This window comes from Mustela erminea, chromosome 10 (assembly GCF_009829155.1).
Source record: "Mustela erminea isolate mMusErm1 chromosome 10, mMusErm1.Pri, whole genome shotgun sequence".
NCBI classification, from domain to species: domain Eukaryota; kingdom Metazoa; phylum Chordata; class Mammalia; order Carnivora; family Mustelidae; genus Mustela; species Mustela erminea.
In genome coordinates this window covers 64,034,583-64,054,187 of record NC_045623.1, presented here as the reverse complement: position 1 = coordinate 64,054,187, position 19,605 = coordinate 64,034,583, and the positions used below count along the sequence as shown (strand labels likewise).

Below are 19,605 nucleotides of genomic sequence, written 5' to 3'. Positions count from 1 at the left end.
ATAGGTGAGGGCTCGGCAGTAACCGCAGGAAAGCAGTTTATCCGTGCTGAGCATGCTCCCTCTCCCCAGGAAGCCACGTGCTGATTGTGTGTGTTCCGCAATGACACATGGAGTCTCACTAATCCTCTCCCTGTGGGGCAGAACCTTCCCAGCACCCCCCCATACCCCCCCCCCCCCGTGAAAGAGGGGGGAACGGAGGCTCAGAGCACATAGGCTGACTCAGCTGCCCTCCTGAGGAGCCACCAGGTCTATGAGACTCTAAATCTGCAGCTCTACTTCTGTCTTCCCTGCCAGCTTTGCTACTATTGCTCGCCCAGTTCAGCTCCTGCAACTCTTGCCATGACCGCCTGTGGTACGCCAGCCTGGCCTCTCTGTCCTGAGGAAGGGAACTGTCCATTGTACGCATAAAGATTTGATGCTCAAAGAGAAAGAGGGATGCATCCACACGCCCCCAGCTAGCAAGCCACAGGGCTGGGCCTCGGTTCCCTGCTGGTTGGCTCCTTTGTATGTGCTCCCTCCACTGCCCTGCAAAGGCTTCCTGGTTCTCACATACCTGTGGGGAGTAGCTCTCCACATTGTAGGGCTTCCTGAATCTCGTGTTCAGTATGTAATGGGGGGAGCATCCACCGGCGTAATACCTGTGATCCAGGACCGGGCCCTCAAATCTGTTGGTGAACATATTTATCCTGCAGGGAAGGCATGGAAAGGGGGGAGAGGTTAGGGTCATCAGACTATGTCATCTTCACTGGCGGACTCCAGTGCAGGAAACCCAAACTCCTTGGTATAGCATTCAAGGTCCTTGGTAGGTGGTCCAAACCAGCTTTCTGGCTTCATCCGTGGCCCTTCCAGACCATGATCATATACCCTATTCCCAGTCATTGGGAGAAGCTTGCTGTTCCTTCAATCTGCTCTGCTCCTTCTCTGTTGTGGAGCTTCTGCTCCCTGTGCCCAGAATGCCCTTCTAGCTGCTCAGTGTTTTGTCTCTTACTTGTCTTTCAAGATTGAGCTCTGTTGTTGCCTCATGGGAAGCCTCGACCAACACTGGCTGTGCTAAAGCTAGAGGCCTTCCTAAGACCCTGTGCCTGTCCCCTCAAGCAGGGGTTACCCTATATGTGTATACTTTCCATATGAGAATGGTTAAGCAAAATAGGTAAGAACAGGGACTCTGGGGTCAGATACCTGGGGTCAAATCCCTGTTCTGTCATTTCCTAGCAATGTGACCTCAGGCAAACCAGCTAACCTCTCTGTACCTTGGTTTCCTGAAAAGAAAACATCCAAATGACCAAATACAAATGAAAAAGTGCTCAACATCCCTCAGCATCAGGGAAACACAAATCAAAACCACAGTGAGATAAATGACAGATGTTGACAAGGATGTGGAGAAAGGAATGTTGGTGGGAATGCAAGCTGGTACAGCCACTCTGGAAAACAGCATGGAGGTTCCTCAAAAAGTTGAAAATAGAGCTACCCTACGACCCTGCAATTGCACTACTGGGTATTTACCCTAAAGATACAAATGCAGGGATCCAAAGGGGTATGTGCACCTGAATGTTTATAGCAGCAATGTCCACAATAGCCAAACTATGGAAAGAGCCTAGATGACAGATGAATGGATAAAGAAGATGTGGAATGTACACACACACACACACACACACACACACACACACACACAATGGAATACTATGCAGCCATCAAAAATTGAAATATTGTCATTTGCAATGATGTGTATGGAACTAGAGGGCATTATGCGAAGCAAAAGAAGTCAATCAGAGAAGGAAAATTATCATATGATCTTTCTGATATGAGGAATTTGAAAAATAAGACAGAGGATCATAGAGGAAGGGAGGGAAAAATGAAATAAGACCAAACCATAGAGGGAGACAAACCATAAGAGACTCTTAATCTCAGGAAACAAACTGAGGGTTGCTGGAGGAGAGAGGGGTAGGAGGGATGGGGTGACTGGGTGATGGACATTGGGGAGGGTATGTGTTGTGGTGAGTGCTGTGAATTATGTAAGACTGATGAATCAAAGACTTGTACTCCTGGGGCAAATACTTTGTGTGTTACTTTTTAAAAATGCACACAAGGACAATTCCTGCTTCATGCTGTTGTGAAGATTACATATGCCCATGTTTGTTAGGTGTTCAACATTGCCCAGCCTATGATAAATATTTGATATTATTTGTGTATCTGTTGTCCCACTATATTGAGTGCTTTTTTTATTATGTTACGTTAGTCATCATACAGTACATCATTAGTTTTTGATGTAGTGTTCCATGATTCATATTTTGCATATAACATCCACTATTCCATGCATTCCATGCCCTCCTTAATATCCATCACCAGGCACACCCATACCCTCATGCTTCTCCCTTCTAAAACCCTCAGTTTGTTTCCTGGAGTCCACAGTCTCTCATGGATTGTCTCCCACCCTCATTTCTCCCCCTTCATTCCTCCCTTCCTTTTCCTAATGTCCTCCATGCTATTCCTTATGGTCCACAAAGAAGTGAAACCATATGATAATTGACATTCTCTGCTTGACTTATTTCACTTAGCGCAATCTCCTCCAGTCCCACCCATGTTGATGTATTCATCCATTCTGATGACTGATTAATATTACATTGTATATATGGACCACATCTTCTTTATCCATTCTTCTGTTTAAGGGAGTCTCCATTCTTACTATTGTGGACATTGCTGCTATGAACACTGGGGTACATGTGTCCCTTTTTCTCACTACATCTGTATCTTTGGGGTAAATACCCAGTAGAGCAATTGCTGGGTCATAGAGTAGCTCTATTTTTAATTTTTTGAGGAACCTCCACACTGTTTTTCCAAAGTGGCTGCACCAATTTGCATTCCCACCAACAGTGTAAGAGGGTTCCCCTTTCTCCATAACTTCTCCAACATCTGTTGTTTCTTGCCTTGCTGATTTTTGTCATTCTAACTGGTGTAAAGTGGTATCTCAATGTGGTTTTGATTTGAATTTTCCTGAAGGCTAAAGATGATGAACATTTTCCTGTGTGTCTGTTAGCCATTTGTATGTCTTCTTTGAAGAAGGGTCTTTTCATGTCTTCTGACCATTTTTTGACTTGATTATCTGTTTTTTGGGTGTTGAGTTTGAGAAGTTCTTTATAGATCTGGATATCAGCCTTTGTCTGTAATGTCATTTGCAAATATCTTCTCCCATTCTGTGGGTTGCCTCTTTGTTTTGTTGATTGTTTCCTTTGCTGTGCAGAAGCTTTTTATCAAAAAGGAGAATTTCAGACCAATATCCCTGATGAATATGGGTGCCAGAATTCTTGAAAAGATCCTAGCTAATAGGATCCAACAGTACCTTAAAAGGATTATCCATCTCTACCAGGTGGGATTTATCCCTGGGATGCAAGGGTGGCTCAACATTTGCCAATCAACCAATGTGATAGAACACATAAATAAGAGAAGAGGAGAAGAGACAAGAACAACCTGGTCCTCTCAATTGATATAGAAGAAGCACTTGACAAAATACAGGACCATTTCCTGATTAAAACTCTTCAGATTATAGGGACAGAGAGAACATTCCTCACTTCATAAAATCCATCTATGAAAAACCCAGAGAATATCTTTCTCAATGGGAAAAAGCTAAGAACCTTCCCACTGAGATCAGGAACAGGACAGGGACGCCCACTCTCATCACTGGTGTTCAACATAGTACTAGAAGTCCTAGCAACAGCAGTCAGACAACAAAAAGAAATAAAATATATTCAAATTGGCAAAGAAGAAGATAAACTCTCTCTCTTCACAAATGATGTGGTTGATACTCTATATGGAAACCCCAAAAATCTCCATCCCAAAATTACTAGAACTCATACAGCAATTCAGTAATGTGGCAGGATACAAAATCAATGCCAGAAAGCAGTTGCTTTCTTATACACTAAGAATGAAACTGTAGAAAGAGAAATCAGAGAATCGATTCCATTTATCATAGCACCAAAAACCATAAGATACCTTGGAATAAACCTAACCAAAGAGGTAAAGGATCTGTACTCAAGGAACTATAGAACACTCATGAAATAAATTGAAGAAGACAGAAAAAGATGGGAAAACATTCCATGCTCGTGGATCGGAAGAATAAACTTGTTAAAATGTCTATGCTGCCCAGAGTAATCAATACTTTCAGTGCCAACCCTATCAAAATACCAATGGCATTTTTCAAAATGCTGAAACAAATAATCCTAAAATTTGTATGGAACCAGAAAAAACCCTGACTCGCTAAGGAAATGTTGAAAAAGAAAAACAAAGCTGGGGGCATGTTGCCTCATTTCAAGCTATAATACAAAGCTGTGATTGCCAAGACAGCATGGTACCTTGAGTGCCCTTGAGGGTGGTGGTTTCCATCTTAAACTTTATACAATCTCCATCACAAGACACCAAACAATCATCATTTACTGAGGAGCTAACTAGAAACAGACACAGCAGTGGGTGATGCTATGTAAGGATCACCTTACAGAGCGTCCCGCCAAGCCCAGGGCAGATGTCATTATGTCAATTTAGAAGAGATGAAAATCCAGTCTGTAGCCTTATTTCTCACTGCCTCTGAAGGCAGGCTTCCATTCCTGACCAGCTCAGATTACTAGTGAGAGCTCTGTCTTCTCTCAGCTCTGTGCACTGGCCTCGATTCTGGTCCTAACAGAATTGTCCAGGGCTCTCTTTCCTGTAACAGAGTTTTTCGTGTACTGTAATAATGTCTATATTTTATTTAATCAGTACAGTGTGGTGCTTACTTCGTGGAGGCAGCCATTGTAGTCAGCTTACACATATTGGTTCCTTATAAGGATTAGTCCTTACGAGACAGTGATGGAGATGATGATTCCCATTTCACAGAGGAGGAAAGCGAGGTAACTAACCTGCCAAGGTCTCACTGCCAGCTGGCATCCTTCCCCCTGCACAAGCTGCCTCTCGCTTGTCTGCTACGGTCCCATGAGCTTATTTGATCCTCATAGAACTTGAGAGAAGGGTATTGTTGATTTCCTTCTCTGGATGGCAAAACCAAAGTCCCACATAGAGGTACGCCTCACCTGAGGTCCCATGGCCAGTGAGCGGTCATTCTGTCCCCTCCTACACGGTCCGCTGTGGCTCTACTCCTGGGCTTGGGATGTCTGCTCCATCACCCTCTCAGTCATGTGACCCCCAGGAACTCTCTTAATTTCTCCAGGCCTCAGTTTCTTTACTGAGGAGGTGTGGATTATAATAACTAGCTTATAAGATGGTGCTGAGAGCAGGTCTTATCCATAGGAGACTCTCTCTCTCTCTCTTTCTCTCTAATGGCAATCTTTAAGCAGTGAGATTTGATTTTTGCTTAAGAAGAGGGTGAATCCCTCTCAGGGTTACTGTTTTCCCCATGCTGCCTCATATACAATGATTTCTAGTGCATGTGAGGGGAGGCTTTCATGTTTCCTCCTGGAGGCTAAGAGCTGTAGAATGTGGCAGAAAGGGAGGGCAAACACCAGGCTACTTTGGTCCTTTCTGACCTTGCTTCTCTGATCTCCAGAGGACTGAGCAACTCAGAGGTCCCCAGAAGCTTGAAACCCTGACTGACTGAAAACCCATCTCAGAGATCCATTTCTTCACTAACTACCTAGGAACCCAACCTCTGGACCAGAACCTATGCTGGGCCTAGAGATACAGAAAGAGATAAAACCTCCCCTACAAGTTGTCTGGGTGCCTGGGGGGGAGTGCAGTGGGTCGAGTGTCTAACTCCTGTTTTGCCTCAGGTCACAGTCTCAGGGTCATGAGATCGAGCCTAACAATGGGTTCCACACGGAGTCTGCTTAAGAATCTCTCTCTCGGGATGCTTGGGTGGCTCAGTCAGTTAGGCCACTGCCTTCAGCTCAGGTCCTGAGTTAGATAGGCCAGTTAGTTAGTTTTTTAGTCAGTTAGTTAGTTAGTTAGTCAGTTAGGCCACTGCCTTCAGCTCATGATCCCAGGGTCCCGGGATCAAGTCCTACATCGGGCTCCTTGCTTGGCAGGGAGTCTGCTTCTCTCTCTGCCTCTGCCTGCCACTCTGCCTGCTTGTGCTCTCTGTCTGTCTCTCTCTCTCTGACAAATAAATAAAATCTTTTAAAAAAAATCTCTCTCCCCTTCTCTCTTCCCCTCTCCCCAGCATGAGTGTGCGCGCGCTCTCTCTCTAAAGTAAATAAATAAATCTTAGGAAAAAAACCACACAAAATGTCTCCCCTACATGTTGTCAGTAGGATTCAGAGGTAATGCTTAGAAAGCACGTAATACAGTCACACAGTAAGTGTTAAATAAACGTTCATCCCCAGCCCTGGCATAAAGCCCATATGGTCTTCATGCACAGCTACTGTTCCTCACCTATGTTCCTAACTCAGGCCTCCGTGTGGCCTCTATGTGTCCCTGGGATGTGCTCCTGGAGCTCCCTGGAACCTTCTTCAGAGAGCAGCTACAAATGTCCACTTCCACTACAATCTTTTTTCAGAAAGGAAAGAATCGTGTTAATATCCGCTCCCTTCCTCCCCTCCAGACGTACATTTAATTTCGTGCCTTCCCATCTACACAACAGGAGGATAGTAACTTACCCACTGGCCAGACGGCCAATTGCCCAGTACTGCTCCATTTCATGCTGACATTTTTTTAAAATCTTCTTACAGTTCGCTTCATCAGACTGGTCTCCGCAGTCATTGTCCCCATTGCAGAGAAGTCTACGGTTTACACACCTCCCTGGAAGGAGAAAGGGCATTACCCATAGTCCTGTGGCTGCCAAGAGGGGAACAAAGATGGTGTGAGCACCTACTATGTGCCAGACATTTTGCTGGACCTTTAAGGCCATTTTGATTAGTCCTTGTGTATCAGGGTGGATCAGTAATGGCATTAACAGAGTATCCCCCGCCCCCAAGAAGCCAGTGTTGCACTTCTAAATGCTCTTGAAGGGGAGGTTATTAAGGGAGGAGGAAGGGAAAGTGTCTGCATGGCTGGGACTGAAATGGCCAGACAGGAGGGAAGTCTAGACTTCTCTCCCTGAGGCTGGTGAGGTGAGGTGGGTTTGGCAGGTCCTACAAGTAGTGCTAGCTGGGTGACCTTCCACAGTTTACCTGACCTCCTTGCCTCAGTTTGCTTACCTGTAAAATGGGGAAGTCATCATACCTACCCTCCCAGGGTTGTTGGGGAGCTAAATGAATAAGTGGAAGAGTAAAGGCTCATGGTAAGTTCTAGGTTAAGTGTGAATACTCTTTTTATTGTTTTGGTGGGCCAAATGCACAAGACTGGCAAACATTTGCAGCAGGATTAGAAATTATAACTTTCTAATCACAAATGCTTCCCACTAAATAGCACTGCCTTCAACACCACAGCCATTTATTTTTAAACTCCAAAAATATCTGGACTCTATGTTCAACATTTGTAACACTTTTCTTCCTTCAAATGCTTCCCTTCCCCCCCACCCCCGATTTGACTCTTTTATTTGTATATTCTTGTGAGATAAAGCCTGTAAGACAAGTGACCCTCTTTCCTTAGATGTGTCTGATCACTTTTAACCAATATTAAAAGCAGAATGTCAATCTGCTCTTCAAATGTTTCTTACAAGGCACTTAAACTAAAGCCTACCTGAATAACCATTATGGCTTCGGTCAGAATCATGGAACACTGACCATAATGAGTCCATGGACACGCTGTAAAATCTTTCAGATTTATTACATACAATTCTGCATTTGCAATAAGCCCTGGAAATAGCTCTAAAAATCTCTAACTCTTTCTTAAATACCCCCAAAGCACAGTCCACATGGGTATAGTGAATGTGGAGAGCTGCATCTCCCATTGAGATAATTTGGATCAAAATACTCATATTTTTGCTGGAGACTTGGAAAAATAGAGAGGCATAGGTTTGCTTGAATTTGCGAGATAAATGAGTTGGAAAGACGAGTGTTTACTTAGTTTCACAGCAGATGATTATTCATTTGTATGCTCCGTCCTTCCCTCTGTCCATCCATCTGTCCTTTTTCTCCTTCTTTCCCTTAATCAAAAATTTGTACTGACTATTGCTCAGAGCATGCTTATAAGGTGTTAACATCACTTCCAACTTTCTATTGAGAGGACCAACATGCAGAAAGATTAAATGACTTCTCATAGGCCACAAAATCAGAAGAAGACTTGACTCAGGATTACTGATTTCAGCACATACACTTTGGGTGGCCTTCATGTCAATGGATGTAATGTGCATTCCCCAATTTCTAATCACAGCTCTTCTACTTACCTGCTGTCTGATCTTGAGCAAGTAACTTCCCCAAGTCTCAAGTTCCCAATTCATTAAATGGAAATAATATCAACACCTAATTTATAGGGCTGTTTTTGTGAAATAACACCCATAAAGGGGGATCAAGGAGGCCTCTCGGCCTGACACATGACCCTGACCTTGAGCACTAGGTAACGGCTGGTCCCCCCATCATCAGGTGTCATCACCTCATTTGCTACATTTCCCCTCCCACTCTTGCAGCCCGTTATACCTGTCTGTGCACACACAAAGCCTTCACAACGCAGTTGACTTTTGCATGGTCTGCTGGTAACACAGTCTTCAACTTCCTTGTCAGAGAAGTTACACGGTTCCCCATAGAACTGAGATGGCTGGAGCAAGTAGACATGTCTGTACTACGGCAGAGAGGAGCAAGGTGAACCAAGGGCAGAGCCTCAGGGGCCTCAGGAACTGAGGGATACACTCAAGGGTCCATGTTGCAATTGGCTTTGCTTGACAGTTTGAAGCCAATAGGTCGATTCATGTATTCTTGTTTATTCTATATCTTATAAATGAAAAAACAGGTGCACCTGACTCTGATACCTTGGAGTGACATGATGTTGGCAAGTTACCTTATCTCTGTGATCTCAATTTGTCAATCTACAAAATAGGGGTAACGAATGACCTAAATGTATAATGATGGAGTTTTAATTACATATATGATTTCTATATGAAATCTCATGATGTTTTCCGGTACATAGTTGGCACACGGTTTCTTATACTTGTTTTTCTTTATTATTATTGATAATTTTTAGCAGTCCATATTTCTCTAACCTCCTGTTTGCTTATTCCAAAAAAACTGAATTTCCAGAACCTTAATTGAGCCACCCAATGTTGAACAGGGTAGGTGTTCACCCTTGCCTTCCTTTTATTTTCAATTGAAGTATATAGTTGACAGCATTACTCATTGGTGTGTAGGTGTGCAACATAGAGACTCCAACTCTGTACATTATGTTATGCTCAACATAAGTGTGAGTCAGTCACCATACTCACCATAAGTCACCATACAACACTATCACAATACAACTCACTATACTCCCTATGCTCTACCTTTCATCCCCATAACTCATTCATTCCATAACCACTTATTTGTTTTTAATCATAGTCCTGCCCTCTAGCCTGCCCTCAAGGAGGTCATCGCAGATGGTGGTGGTAATGATGGTAAGCAACAGGCAGTGACAAGACGGTGTGATGGCTGCCATGATGGAAGGACAGAGCGCTCTGTAAGTTGACAGGGGGCACCCCCGATGCAAACTCAGGAGAGAGTGAAGTCACAACTAAGCTGAGACCCAAAAGATGAGTAGAGATGTCAGGTAAACAGGAAGAGGTGGTGTGAGGAGGGTCGAGAAGTGTCATCTGGGTAGAGAAAATTGCTATACCAAACCTGAGAGACTGGAGTGTGCCTCATTCCAGAAAACAAAAAGAAGTTCATCATGGCTGGAGAGATGAGTATATGAGGGCAGATGTTGCCAGAGCTGGGGGGAGGTATAGGCAGGGGGGGCAGGTCATGCAGGGTCTCCCAAGCTTCAATGAGGTTAGATTTAGTGTTTTATTATGAAGCAATGAGAAACAGTTATGGGGGGGAAATTAGCAGAGTTAGCGGCTTTCAAATCTTAGTTGTAGGTAAGAGTTTGGTGCAACGAAAGGATACAAACCAGGATAGCAACCCCTTGGAAGAATGCCGTGTTAACCAACCACAGTTATTACTTGTATGGCATCTGGAAATCCAATCTCCGCCACCCAGCAAAATGCAGACAACCATTCACCCATGTCCCTTTGCATTTCCAGAGGGTCCTTCTTCCTGGAAGACAGAGGCTGGCAGGACAGAGTGAGGTCTGCAAAGAAGAGAGCTAGAAGACCAGCCCCAGGCTCCAGAGACAAAATGGATTTGAGGAGTGCAGAAATAATGGAAGGGAGACATCTCGAAATTCCGGTTGAAAGGTTTTGATCAGCCGCCAGCTAGTGACCCCGCAGAGAGTGATGTCACCCACTGCGGGCAAGTGTGTTGCGAACTCTGAGCGAAGAGCTCTGGCTGGTTCACTGGCTGACTCGTGCTGAGTCGTCCTGGTTTATGGTGCAGATGAAGCAATCCTACAGATAATTGGATCGATGTTGGTAACTTCAGCAATAAAGCTCACTTTGGGAACTGAAGGTTCCTGCACGGCTCTCCATAAAGATCCCGTTAACTGTGTAAATATCCTGGACCCACTTTTACAGCTTCATTAGGGTCTTAGTCCATGGCTGCTTTGATGTCCTGAGGAGTTGGGGAAATGACATTCTCTTTTCTCTGACAAGTCTGCTGTGCTCAGAGCTGGGATCCTGGATCAGCCCTCTTAGGACAAGGGAACCTGAAGGACAAATACTACAGAGACCTCGTGGCTTATTATTATTATTATTATTTTATTTTGGTGGGAGAACACTAGACAAGAAGACAGAAGCCTGAGTTCAAGGTCTGTTACTTATTATCAGGTGAATCTGATGAACCACCAGAAGGGTCTGAATCTCTGTGTGCCCACCTGCCTCATGGAAAGTGTCACAGTTGCCTTCCCTTTCCTTAGAGTTGTCCGAAAATATCATGAGATCAAACATCACAGATTTATGGGGCACCTAAAAAGTTCCAGAAATTGGGACTGCCCTGAAGAAACAGAATTGGACAAACCTTCATTTCACGGGAAGGTAAATAATTAAGGAAAGTAAATGACAGGAAGAGCAGGGAGCTGTTACAGCCCACAGAGGGTTGCCCATCTCACTGTGCAACGGGCTGAAAAGTCAAGGAAGGTCTCAGAAGAGGTGGCTTGTAAGTAGAGTTTCAGATCACGAGTAGGTGTTGGTCAGTGATGGAAGTGGGAAGGGTCACAAGAGCATGAATAAAGGCAGAGAAAGAATGAGAAATGGTCAGAGAGAGACAAATGTTCTGTTGTTTTGATAGCTCCCCTGGTTGCGCCACGAAGACGGAGTGAGAGAGCAAAGTCAGAGACAGGAAGTCTGCCTAGGAGGCTGTTAACACGAGCAAGGAGAGGTGTGCCAGGAGAATAACTGGAAGGATGAAGGAAGGGTCAAAGAACAGAGGAAACTAACGCATTAACTAAATAAGCCAGCATTTATTGAGGTCCTACTATGTGCCAGGCACTGTCAGCACTGCCTCAGCCAGTCCTGCCGAGAGTTAGGGGTTCTAGAAGCTTAGAGCTCCCCTAAGGCCAGGGTACTTACCCTTTTCTTCTGACAGGGATCACACGTGGTCCAGGAGGACCAGCTAGAGAGTTCACAATCAAGAGGCATCGGCACAACACCCGCACTCCGCGTCTGTCGGCTCTTGGCAAGGCTCTCGTTGACTGCGTTCGACTCCAGACAGTGTGGCCTTTCACCTCTAAGGGGTCAGCACGAGAGGACAGGGTCAGAGGAGAATTAAGAACACATACCGCCACCTCCCCCCCACTCCATAAACACGTATGTGCTCAATTGTGTGAGGCTATTCGTTTATCATTCAAGTATCGGCTAATTCATCCAGCAAACCGTTACTGAACACTTGAGTGCCTTGCACTTTGGCTAGCTATGGCTGAAAGAGAACTGAACTCCGAGCAGAAGGCAGTCCGTCAGCAGCGGGGACCTCTTGGTCTGCTTTGTCCACCTGTGTGACTTTCACTTTTCTCATCCCTATAATGGGAGAGTCATGCCTATATCACAAGGCTATTTCTAGGGTTATCTAAGAGAGTACACGTAAAAGCACTTCATAAACTCTAACCTGCTATAGAGATACAAGAAATAAAGCCACAGCTGGATGCAGGACTTTAAGCAACTCCCCCATCACTGTGCACTTTTGCATTATGCCCTGGGAAAGGAGAGGTTGGACTGGATGGTCTTTTCTTCTTCCTTCCTTCCTTCCTCCTTTCCTTTCCCTTTTCTTTCTTTCTTTCTTCTTCCTTCCTTCCTTCCCTTTCTTCCTTCCTTCCCTCTTTTTCTTTTTTCTTCTTTCTTTCTCTCCTTCTTTCTTTTCCTTCCTTCTTTCCTTCCTTCCTTTCTCTTCCTTTTCCTTTCCTCCCTCCCTCCCTTTCTTGCTTTCTCTCCCTTTCTTTTCTTTTTCTTTTTTTTTTCTTTTTAAAAGAGAGAGGAAGGGGAAGGAACAGAGGGGCAGAGAGAGAGAGAGAGAATCTTTTTTTTTTAAAGATTTTATTTATTTACTTGACAGAGAGAGATCACAAGTAGGCAGAGAGGCAGGCAGACAGAGAGAGAAGGAAGCGGGCTCCCTGCTGAGCAGAGAGCCCGATGCGGGACTCGATCCCAGGACCCTGGGATCATGACCTGAGCCGAAGGCAGCGGCTTAACCCACTGAGCCACCCAGGCGCCCAAGAGAGAGAATCTTAAGCAAACTCCATGCTGAACACAGATCAGAATGCCCACCTTAATCTCACAACCCTGAGATCATGACCTGAGCCAAAGTCAAGAGTTAGATGCTTAACCAACAGAGCCACCTGGGTGCCCTGGACTTGATGGTCTTTAAGAGTCCATGAAACATTTGCTGAGAACCAACAACATTCAGGGTACTGTGTTAGAGGGGACCCAGGGAAATATAGAACACAGGTTCTGCCTTCTGGAACTCACAGTTTGTCTTAGGATAGGAAAAGAGAGACACATCTCATGTCTTAGCTGTTTGGGACTTTATCCAGTAGACTGCATTTTTAAGTACACAGGCTCCATGGTCAGAGTTTTGTTTTGGGGGCTACAGTGTGGAGACTGGGCAGGGGTGGGGAGAGCCTGGATGTAGGACAAGCATGTAGGAGGCCCGTGCAGTGGCACTGAGGAGTGATGTGAGCCTGACCTCTGGCAGTGTCTAGGGGAGAACACATGGAGAGGTCAGGTATATAAGACCCTGCTCGGGTGAAATAAATAGAAAGTGAGAGGAAGTGGTTAGAGAGGAAGGGGTTTGGGCTGATGCTTGTTTCCAGTGTGAGTGTGTGCATGAGAGGGGAACACAGGAGCAGAAGAGCGTGTTGGAGAAGATGTGGATGAGGTCCAGGTGCTCGTGGAACACCTATGTCGAGAATTCAGCAATTAGTTCTCATGTGGGTTTCATATACAAAAGAGAGATTTTCACCAGAGATACAGATCTGATCGTGCCAAGCTATGGCAGAGGTTAAGACTGTTCTTGAGAAGAGAGGCAGGCCAGAGATAAGTACTTGGGGAACATCAACACCACCAGCAGACAAAGATGGGTGCCCTTCCAGTCCTGAGCATGGGTAGTGCAGAGCCTTGAGTGGGGATGTCGGGGAGGCCATGGTGGGGGGGTGGGGAGGGAGACAGACAGTGTCACATCTGCAGAACAGTCAGAAGTGACAGAAGAACTGAAATATGTCTAAAAGGTAAGGCAACACTTTTTCTTGAGTTCCTGGCATTTAGTGGGACATTCAGTAAAAGGGTGAATAAAAGAACACAGCAGTGAATCTGTCTAGGCATCCCATTTCCCCCATGCATAACATGATGGGGGTATTATGATTTTAATTTTCTTCCACCAAGAAGAGTGTATAACAAAATAAGATTCCCTAGTAATCTGTGTTCCTTTTCAAGGCATGAGAGAGGAGAAAGAAAACAGATTTGCTGAGCACCCAGGACATGTCAAGCCCTGTGAGAGCTATTTGACCCACTGAGTTCTCACAGCAAAGTGAGAAGACATCCCACTTGTACAGATGAACGAAATGCCCGAGAGTCACATAGCCAGTGGGTGATCGTGGGGTCTGAGCTCACGGTTTGACTCTAGAGCCTCTGTATGCATTTCCCCATGCTGCCCACAAAGGAACCGGGCCAGCACCCACTCCACTGGTACCCTCCTTCTCTATGCAGGGCTTCTTCCATGCCCGTGTCCAAGATTGAGTCATTAGGTAGAGCATCACATAGTTTCCACCGACTCAAATACATTGTACATCACTCCAGACAAGGTCATTAACAATACATTCTCACTTGGCAAAAGTCCTAAAAAGAGGATAATATTAACTACAGTGAAATCCATCTCCACAACTGCCCCAGAGACCAGCAAAAATCAATTGCCTAGTAAAGTTGGATCTTTAACGAAAGGTCAAAGACTCTCCTGGAAACCACAGGTGGCTGCTTTAAAACGGTTACTTGAGGCGGGATGCCACATACCAGTGGGGGGGCACAGAATGCGCTCTTACCTACTATTCTGCCCAGGTTTGACAAACAATATTGTCTGTGATTCAGCTTCTCCTAAGTATATATTTGACAGCTCAGCAGGGTACCCCTTTCCTGTTCCAATTCAGACGCCGTTAACATTGTGTTTTCTGCAACTATCAACCCAATTCTGGGCCACAGTTGAGACTGAGTAGATAAGTAATGCATAAACACACACTATTAAGCGTCACAATTATTTTCCTCTCTAAGATTTCAAAGCCCGTTAATAGGCAAGATTATCGTTTATAGAGAGGACTTGGTTAAAAAGTGGTGATAGCCCCCAGATCTCTCCGTTTTGCACCCCATTTTCATTATGGAGGTGGCAGCCTAATGAAGTAATCAGCTGAATAAATTGTATGCTTGTCAGTTACATCGGTTAAGATGCGCGTGGGTTATTAGTACTGCAGAATGCAAATCTGAAAGAAAGGCTGGCATTAAGTCACATCTGTACATCCCAGCCTCTGTGTAGGGATACAGCACGTTCCTTTCACGCCTGTGGATTTTTACAGAAACAAACCAGATGGACCTTTTGACCCATTGAATTGACTCTGTCATTCAAAATGTGGCTTTTTTTAGTGTTGAACACTTAAACATGCCCAGAGAAGTACAGGAAGTAAAATAAAAAACATTCACATACTCACGGCCCAAGACTGCCAATTACTAACGTTTTGGAGTATTATCTTCAAGTCTTATTTATTTATTTATTTGAGAGAAAGCGAGAACAAGAGTGGAGGAGGGGCAGAGGGAGAGGAGAGGGAGAATCCCAAGCAGACTCCGCACGGAGCCCAGAGCCCAACCCGGGGCTCCATCTCATGACCCTGAGATCACAACCTGAGCCGAAATCAAGAGTCGGATGCTCAACCGACCAGTCCAACCAGGCGCCCCTAGTCTTTTCTTTTTTTTAAATAAAAAATAACCCTATACATTTCGCATCTGCATGAGATGCCAGCCCCAGTTCCATTTCCTTCTCCTTTGCAGAAGAAACTGCTGTCAGGAATTTCCATGTATCCCTCGAGTCCTTTAGATATTTTTACATATGCATACGTATGCGCAACACATAGCACTGCTTTCCTCATACCGTGTATATTACTGTGCAAGTTGCGTTTGCCAGCCAACACTCTAGGTCTTGAGCCCAATGCCTGCAGATTCATAAAGAGAGCTAGTTCATTTCTTTTACCTAGATCTTCTATCAAAGGGCATAAATTGCATCCAATTTATTCTTTTTCTTTTTGAAGGACATTTGCATTTGATCAGCGTTTTGCAGTTGCAAACAAAGCTGCAATAAACACCCTTCTCCAAGCCCTTGGAACATATCCATCTACAAAAGGCATGGCAGGGACGCACCTTTCCTCGAGGTGTATAGAAGGCAATGGCCGACATCAGGACGTATTTCACAGGTCCCTGTCTTCCTCGTCTCTTTCTAACCAGAGTCTCTGATCAAAATAAAGATGGATCCATCGAGTAAGGCAGGATTAGGTCAGCAGTAAATTGCAAGCCATCAGCTTATATAGATGGGGTGTGTCAATATATTTTGGCTTTCCGTAGAAATCCCCTGACACAACAACTTTCTTGTCACACACAATTTGTTAGGCAGCCTCATTCCCTCCTCAACTGGCATCCTTCCTCCTTGCTACAAGGGACAGCTTCTGGGTGGCAGGTTTTCAATTTCTCCCGTCTCTGTCAGTGGTGGTTGTAGTCATGAAATTTAAAGCAACATCTGAAGGCAACAAACATGTGGTCCAGCGATAGAGAAACGGCACAGGGACCCAGCAAGTCAGGGACACATTGCAGCCCAGGAGGGGATCACGCGTGTGACAAGCAGGACGGAGCAGGGATACCCAGGAGTCCCAGAACCAGAAAAAAAAAAAAAAATTGGATGTGAATCCATATTCTGTTCCAGATGAAGTGAGTAGCCTTGTGAATTACACTATATCCCCATCTTGGCTTCTGTCTCTGTAGAACCGTAAACAATAGCACTTACCTCAAATAGTTGCGGGGGATTAGAACTAATGTTTCTAAGCGCCTGGCCGAGAGGGGCAATAAATCAACAACCGGTCTTCTGACAACGTGATGATTCCATCTGACTTGATTATAAGAACTAAAGACAAAAAACTTCCTCAGCTAACAGGAGGGAGCTCTCAGCTTCTCCTGCTCCAGAGCTGAAGGCTCTTCCTCCACTGCAAGCGTGGAATTCGAATCCATGCTGTGCTCGGGACATCCCAGGGGAAATCATGGGGAGACGCTAGAACACCAAACCTGGATCCAGGCATGGGTTTGAGACTGATGAGACCTGAGGGTGTCTCTTCTTCTCTTTGAAGCTATTTTACTACTCTACATAGCGTGGATAGAGATTAACACCCATCTCCAGACAGGGCTGGAGGATTGAACAAGGCACTCTACTTACCCACTCCTACCTCCACTTCCTTCATCAGAGTGAACTTTTAATACATAAATATGATGGTGTTTCTCCTTGGCTTAGAACCCTTCAATGGCTCCCCATTGCCTAGAGGGTCAGGTTCAAGTTCCTGCGATGGCACCCCAGGGCTCTTCAGCGCCTCCCTGCTCTGATCCTGCTTTACTCCCACTTGATCCTGTCTTTGGCAGCACCCCACTTTGGCCTGTGCTCAAGGCCTCCTGAAACAGACTCGAAGTTTCAGGAACACACCAGGTTTCTCTTCCTTCTGTGCCTTTGTCTATGGCGATTCCTCCGTCCGGAACATCCTTCACCCCTTTGGCCATTTGGCAAACACCTATTCCTATAGAAAGATTCAGCTCAAACACCATCTCTTCTAGAAGCCTTTCCAGGCCCCCTGCCTGCCTAGTAGAGCTGGTCACTCCCTCTCTTGCTTCCCACCTGTCCTTGTTTCATCTCTCGCAACAGTACACACAGCGTGGGCTCACAGCTTGGCTTTCTCCATGGGAACACGAACTCTGTGTCTGGCTCATCTCTAGCCTCAGAGCCTGACAAGGAGCCTTGTGAAGGCGTCACAGCTATGCAAAGGGTTGCTATGAGCCCCTTACACCCTGCGTTCCAGACACAGTTCCATGGGTCTTTTTTCCTTCTCTGCACATACATAGTGTGTGCACATAAGGCAGGCCTTGGCAGCTTGGCTCTTCTTGGGGCCGAGTTGAGGTTCTTGATAATCTTGATAATCATAATATTATCAATTTGTTGAGTACCAATTTGTTGAGAACATGCGCCATCCTGGTCTCAGGGGCGGTGCCCAGTGACAGTTGGGGGCTCAATAGAGCGCCAGTACCCACTGGGTATTGGGAGGTTGTACTCAGACAACATTTATGGAATGATCAAAAGGAATGGCCCTATCAGTCCTTCTTCCCAGACGTTTGCTTGCAAAGTGACCTGGGATACCTGAGTGTTTCAGCGTTTGTGGTAGGGGAGGACCCTACCATGAGGTAGGGGAGCATTCTGTATGGGGAGGACCCCCCTCCCCCATGGCCAAATCACTGGCGCTTTCTTCCTTGGAGCCCAATTCTGAGCTTTCACTCAGATATTTTCTTTAGCCTGTTTTATATCCTACTAACAATACAAAAAATGATGAAATAAATCAGTTAGCATTTATCTGGGAACATACCGAGTGTGTGTGTGTGTGTGCGTGTGGCTGTATGTGTATGTGTGTGTGTGTGTGAGAGAGAGAGAGAGAGAGAGAGAGAGCAAGCCTGACAACACCCGAGAGCCCAAAGAATTTGGGTTGATGAGCAGGTACAGTGGATCCCTCTCATAAATTAAAATCATTGACATGAATTGGCTCTTTTTTCCATACATAACAAACCTTCTTTTGCATAAAGAGTCACACCGGGCCTTTGTTCAGAACACAGAACACAGAACAAGTGTCCCATTCTTCTCAGCGTGACAAAACACATTTAAACATGTCAGTTTCTTGTGGGAACGTTTGTTGAAGTCAGATGCTTGGTTCCACAATAATATGAAGACAGTTGTTGATCTTCGTTTATCAAATGCACACAAATTGCTTCGAGAGCTGTTCCTTATTCCATAGGCCCGCAACAAAGAGGTGGTCAGCATGATCCTCCCTGTCACATTACTGATTGGGGAATCATTTGTAGCCATCACTTACCTGGAGCCAGGCAAACCAACAGCACCCAGAGCAGCACAGAGAAGAACCAGCTCTGCCAGGGCCCTCCACGCCTGCGGCCCAGCTGTCTTCATTTTCAGTCTGGGACCAAGCTCCTCTGGGACTCCTGGGTCCACGAAAGGTCTGCACAGGGAGCACTGCCCTCAGCTTCTGTCCCCATAGAGCAAACAGTTCAGCAAAGTCAACAGAGAGCCAGCAGTGACCGGGAAATGCCTTAGACTTTGCACGGATGGGTACTTACCTCTAACTCTGGACACCAGGTGGAACAGTGGAAAATCCTAAGTGTGGATCAACCAAGAGGACAGGCTGTTTAGTGAAGGCTATGGGCTTGAGGTCCAGGATGCTGGGTTCATTCAATCCTTTCTCTGCCACTTGCTCGCTTTGTCCCCGTGGGCAAGTCACTTTACCCCCACACCTCAGTTTCCTCACTTGCAAAGTGGGTAGGTTTAAGTAAAGTAACCCAAGTGAGCAGAACGGGCCCTTGTTAAACCCTCAGAGATGTGAGCTCTAACTGCGAAGTGGAAGGCAGGGTCGGAAGGCCAGCCAGGCCCACAAGAGGCTGTAAGAGCTCTAGAACCTGTCTGCCTCAGTTGCAACCGTCTCTGTGTTTCGCTAGCTGTGTGAGCCGTGCATGGCCAATCATTAACCTTTCTGAGGCTGACTTAACCTCATCTATAAAATGAGAATAATAATAGTATCCAACTCACAAGGTTGTTGCAGAAACTAAATAAATCTTAATCTTTACAACACTTTGAACAGTGCCTGGCACATTCTTGGTGCCTTCTCTATGAGCCAACTGGTATTTTTATTGACTGTCTCTGATTCCAAGTAGGCATTCTAAAAATGATAACTGGAAGAGCATAATCATCCAAATACGTGGTTTTGTTATTGCATAACCTACGTGGAGCTTGACTGTAATTAGGGGGAAACAGAGCTTCCCTGAGCTCGTTGGGAAGTGCGGTAGATGACTGGGACTGGCCGACTTTACCTACGTCTCCCATATTTGCTAGGAGCCCTACACAAACACAG

The 19,605-nt window shown here is 45.4% G+C and overlaps 1 protein-coding gene across 1 annotated transcript in view; it reads right to left on the bottom strand.

Annotated features, from left to right (window-relative positions):
- Nucleotides 1-19,170, bottom strand: part of C8B (complement C8 beta chain) — a 42,741-nt gene extending 23,571 nt beyond the window's left edge. The window contains exons 1-6 of the mRNA XM_032303075.1: nucleotides 18,818-19,170; nucleotides 18,559-18,726; nucleotides 11,495-11,651; nucleotides 8,499-8,640; nucleotides 6,579-6,720; nucleotides 554-686 (exon numbers count right to left, since the gene is read on the bottom strand). Of these exons, the coding sequence (XP_032158966.1) occupies nucleotides 554-686; nucleotides 6,579-6,720; nucleotides 8,499-8,640; nucleotides 11,495-11,651; nucleotides 18,559-18,650 (666 nt within the window). The 5' untranslated portion in view covers nucleotides 18,651-18,726; nucleotides 18,818-19,170. The remainder of the gene's footprint in view (nucleotides 1-553; nucleotides 687-6,578; nucleotides 6,721-8,498; nucleotides 8,641-11,494; nucleotides 11,652-18,558; nucleotides 18,727-18,817) is intronic.
- Nucleotides 19,171-19,605: the final 435 nt, after the last annotated feature.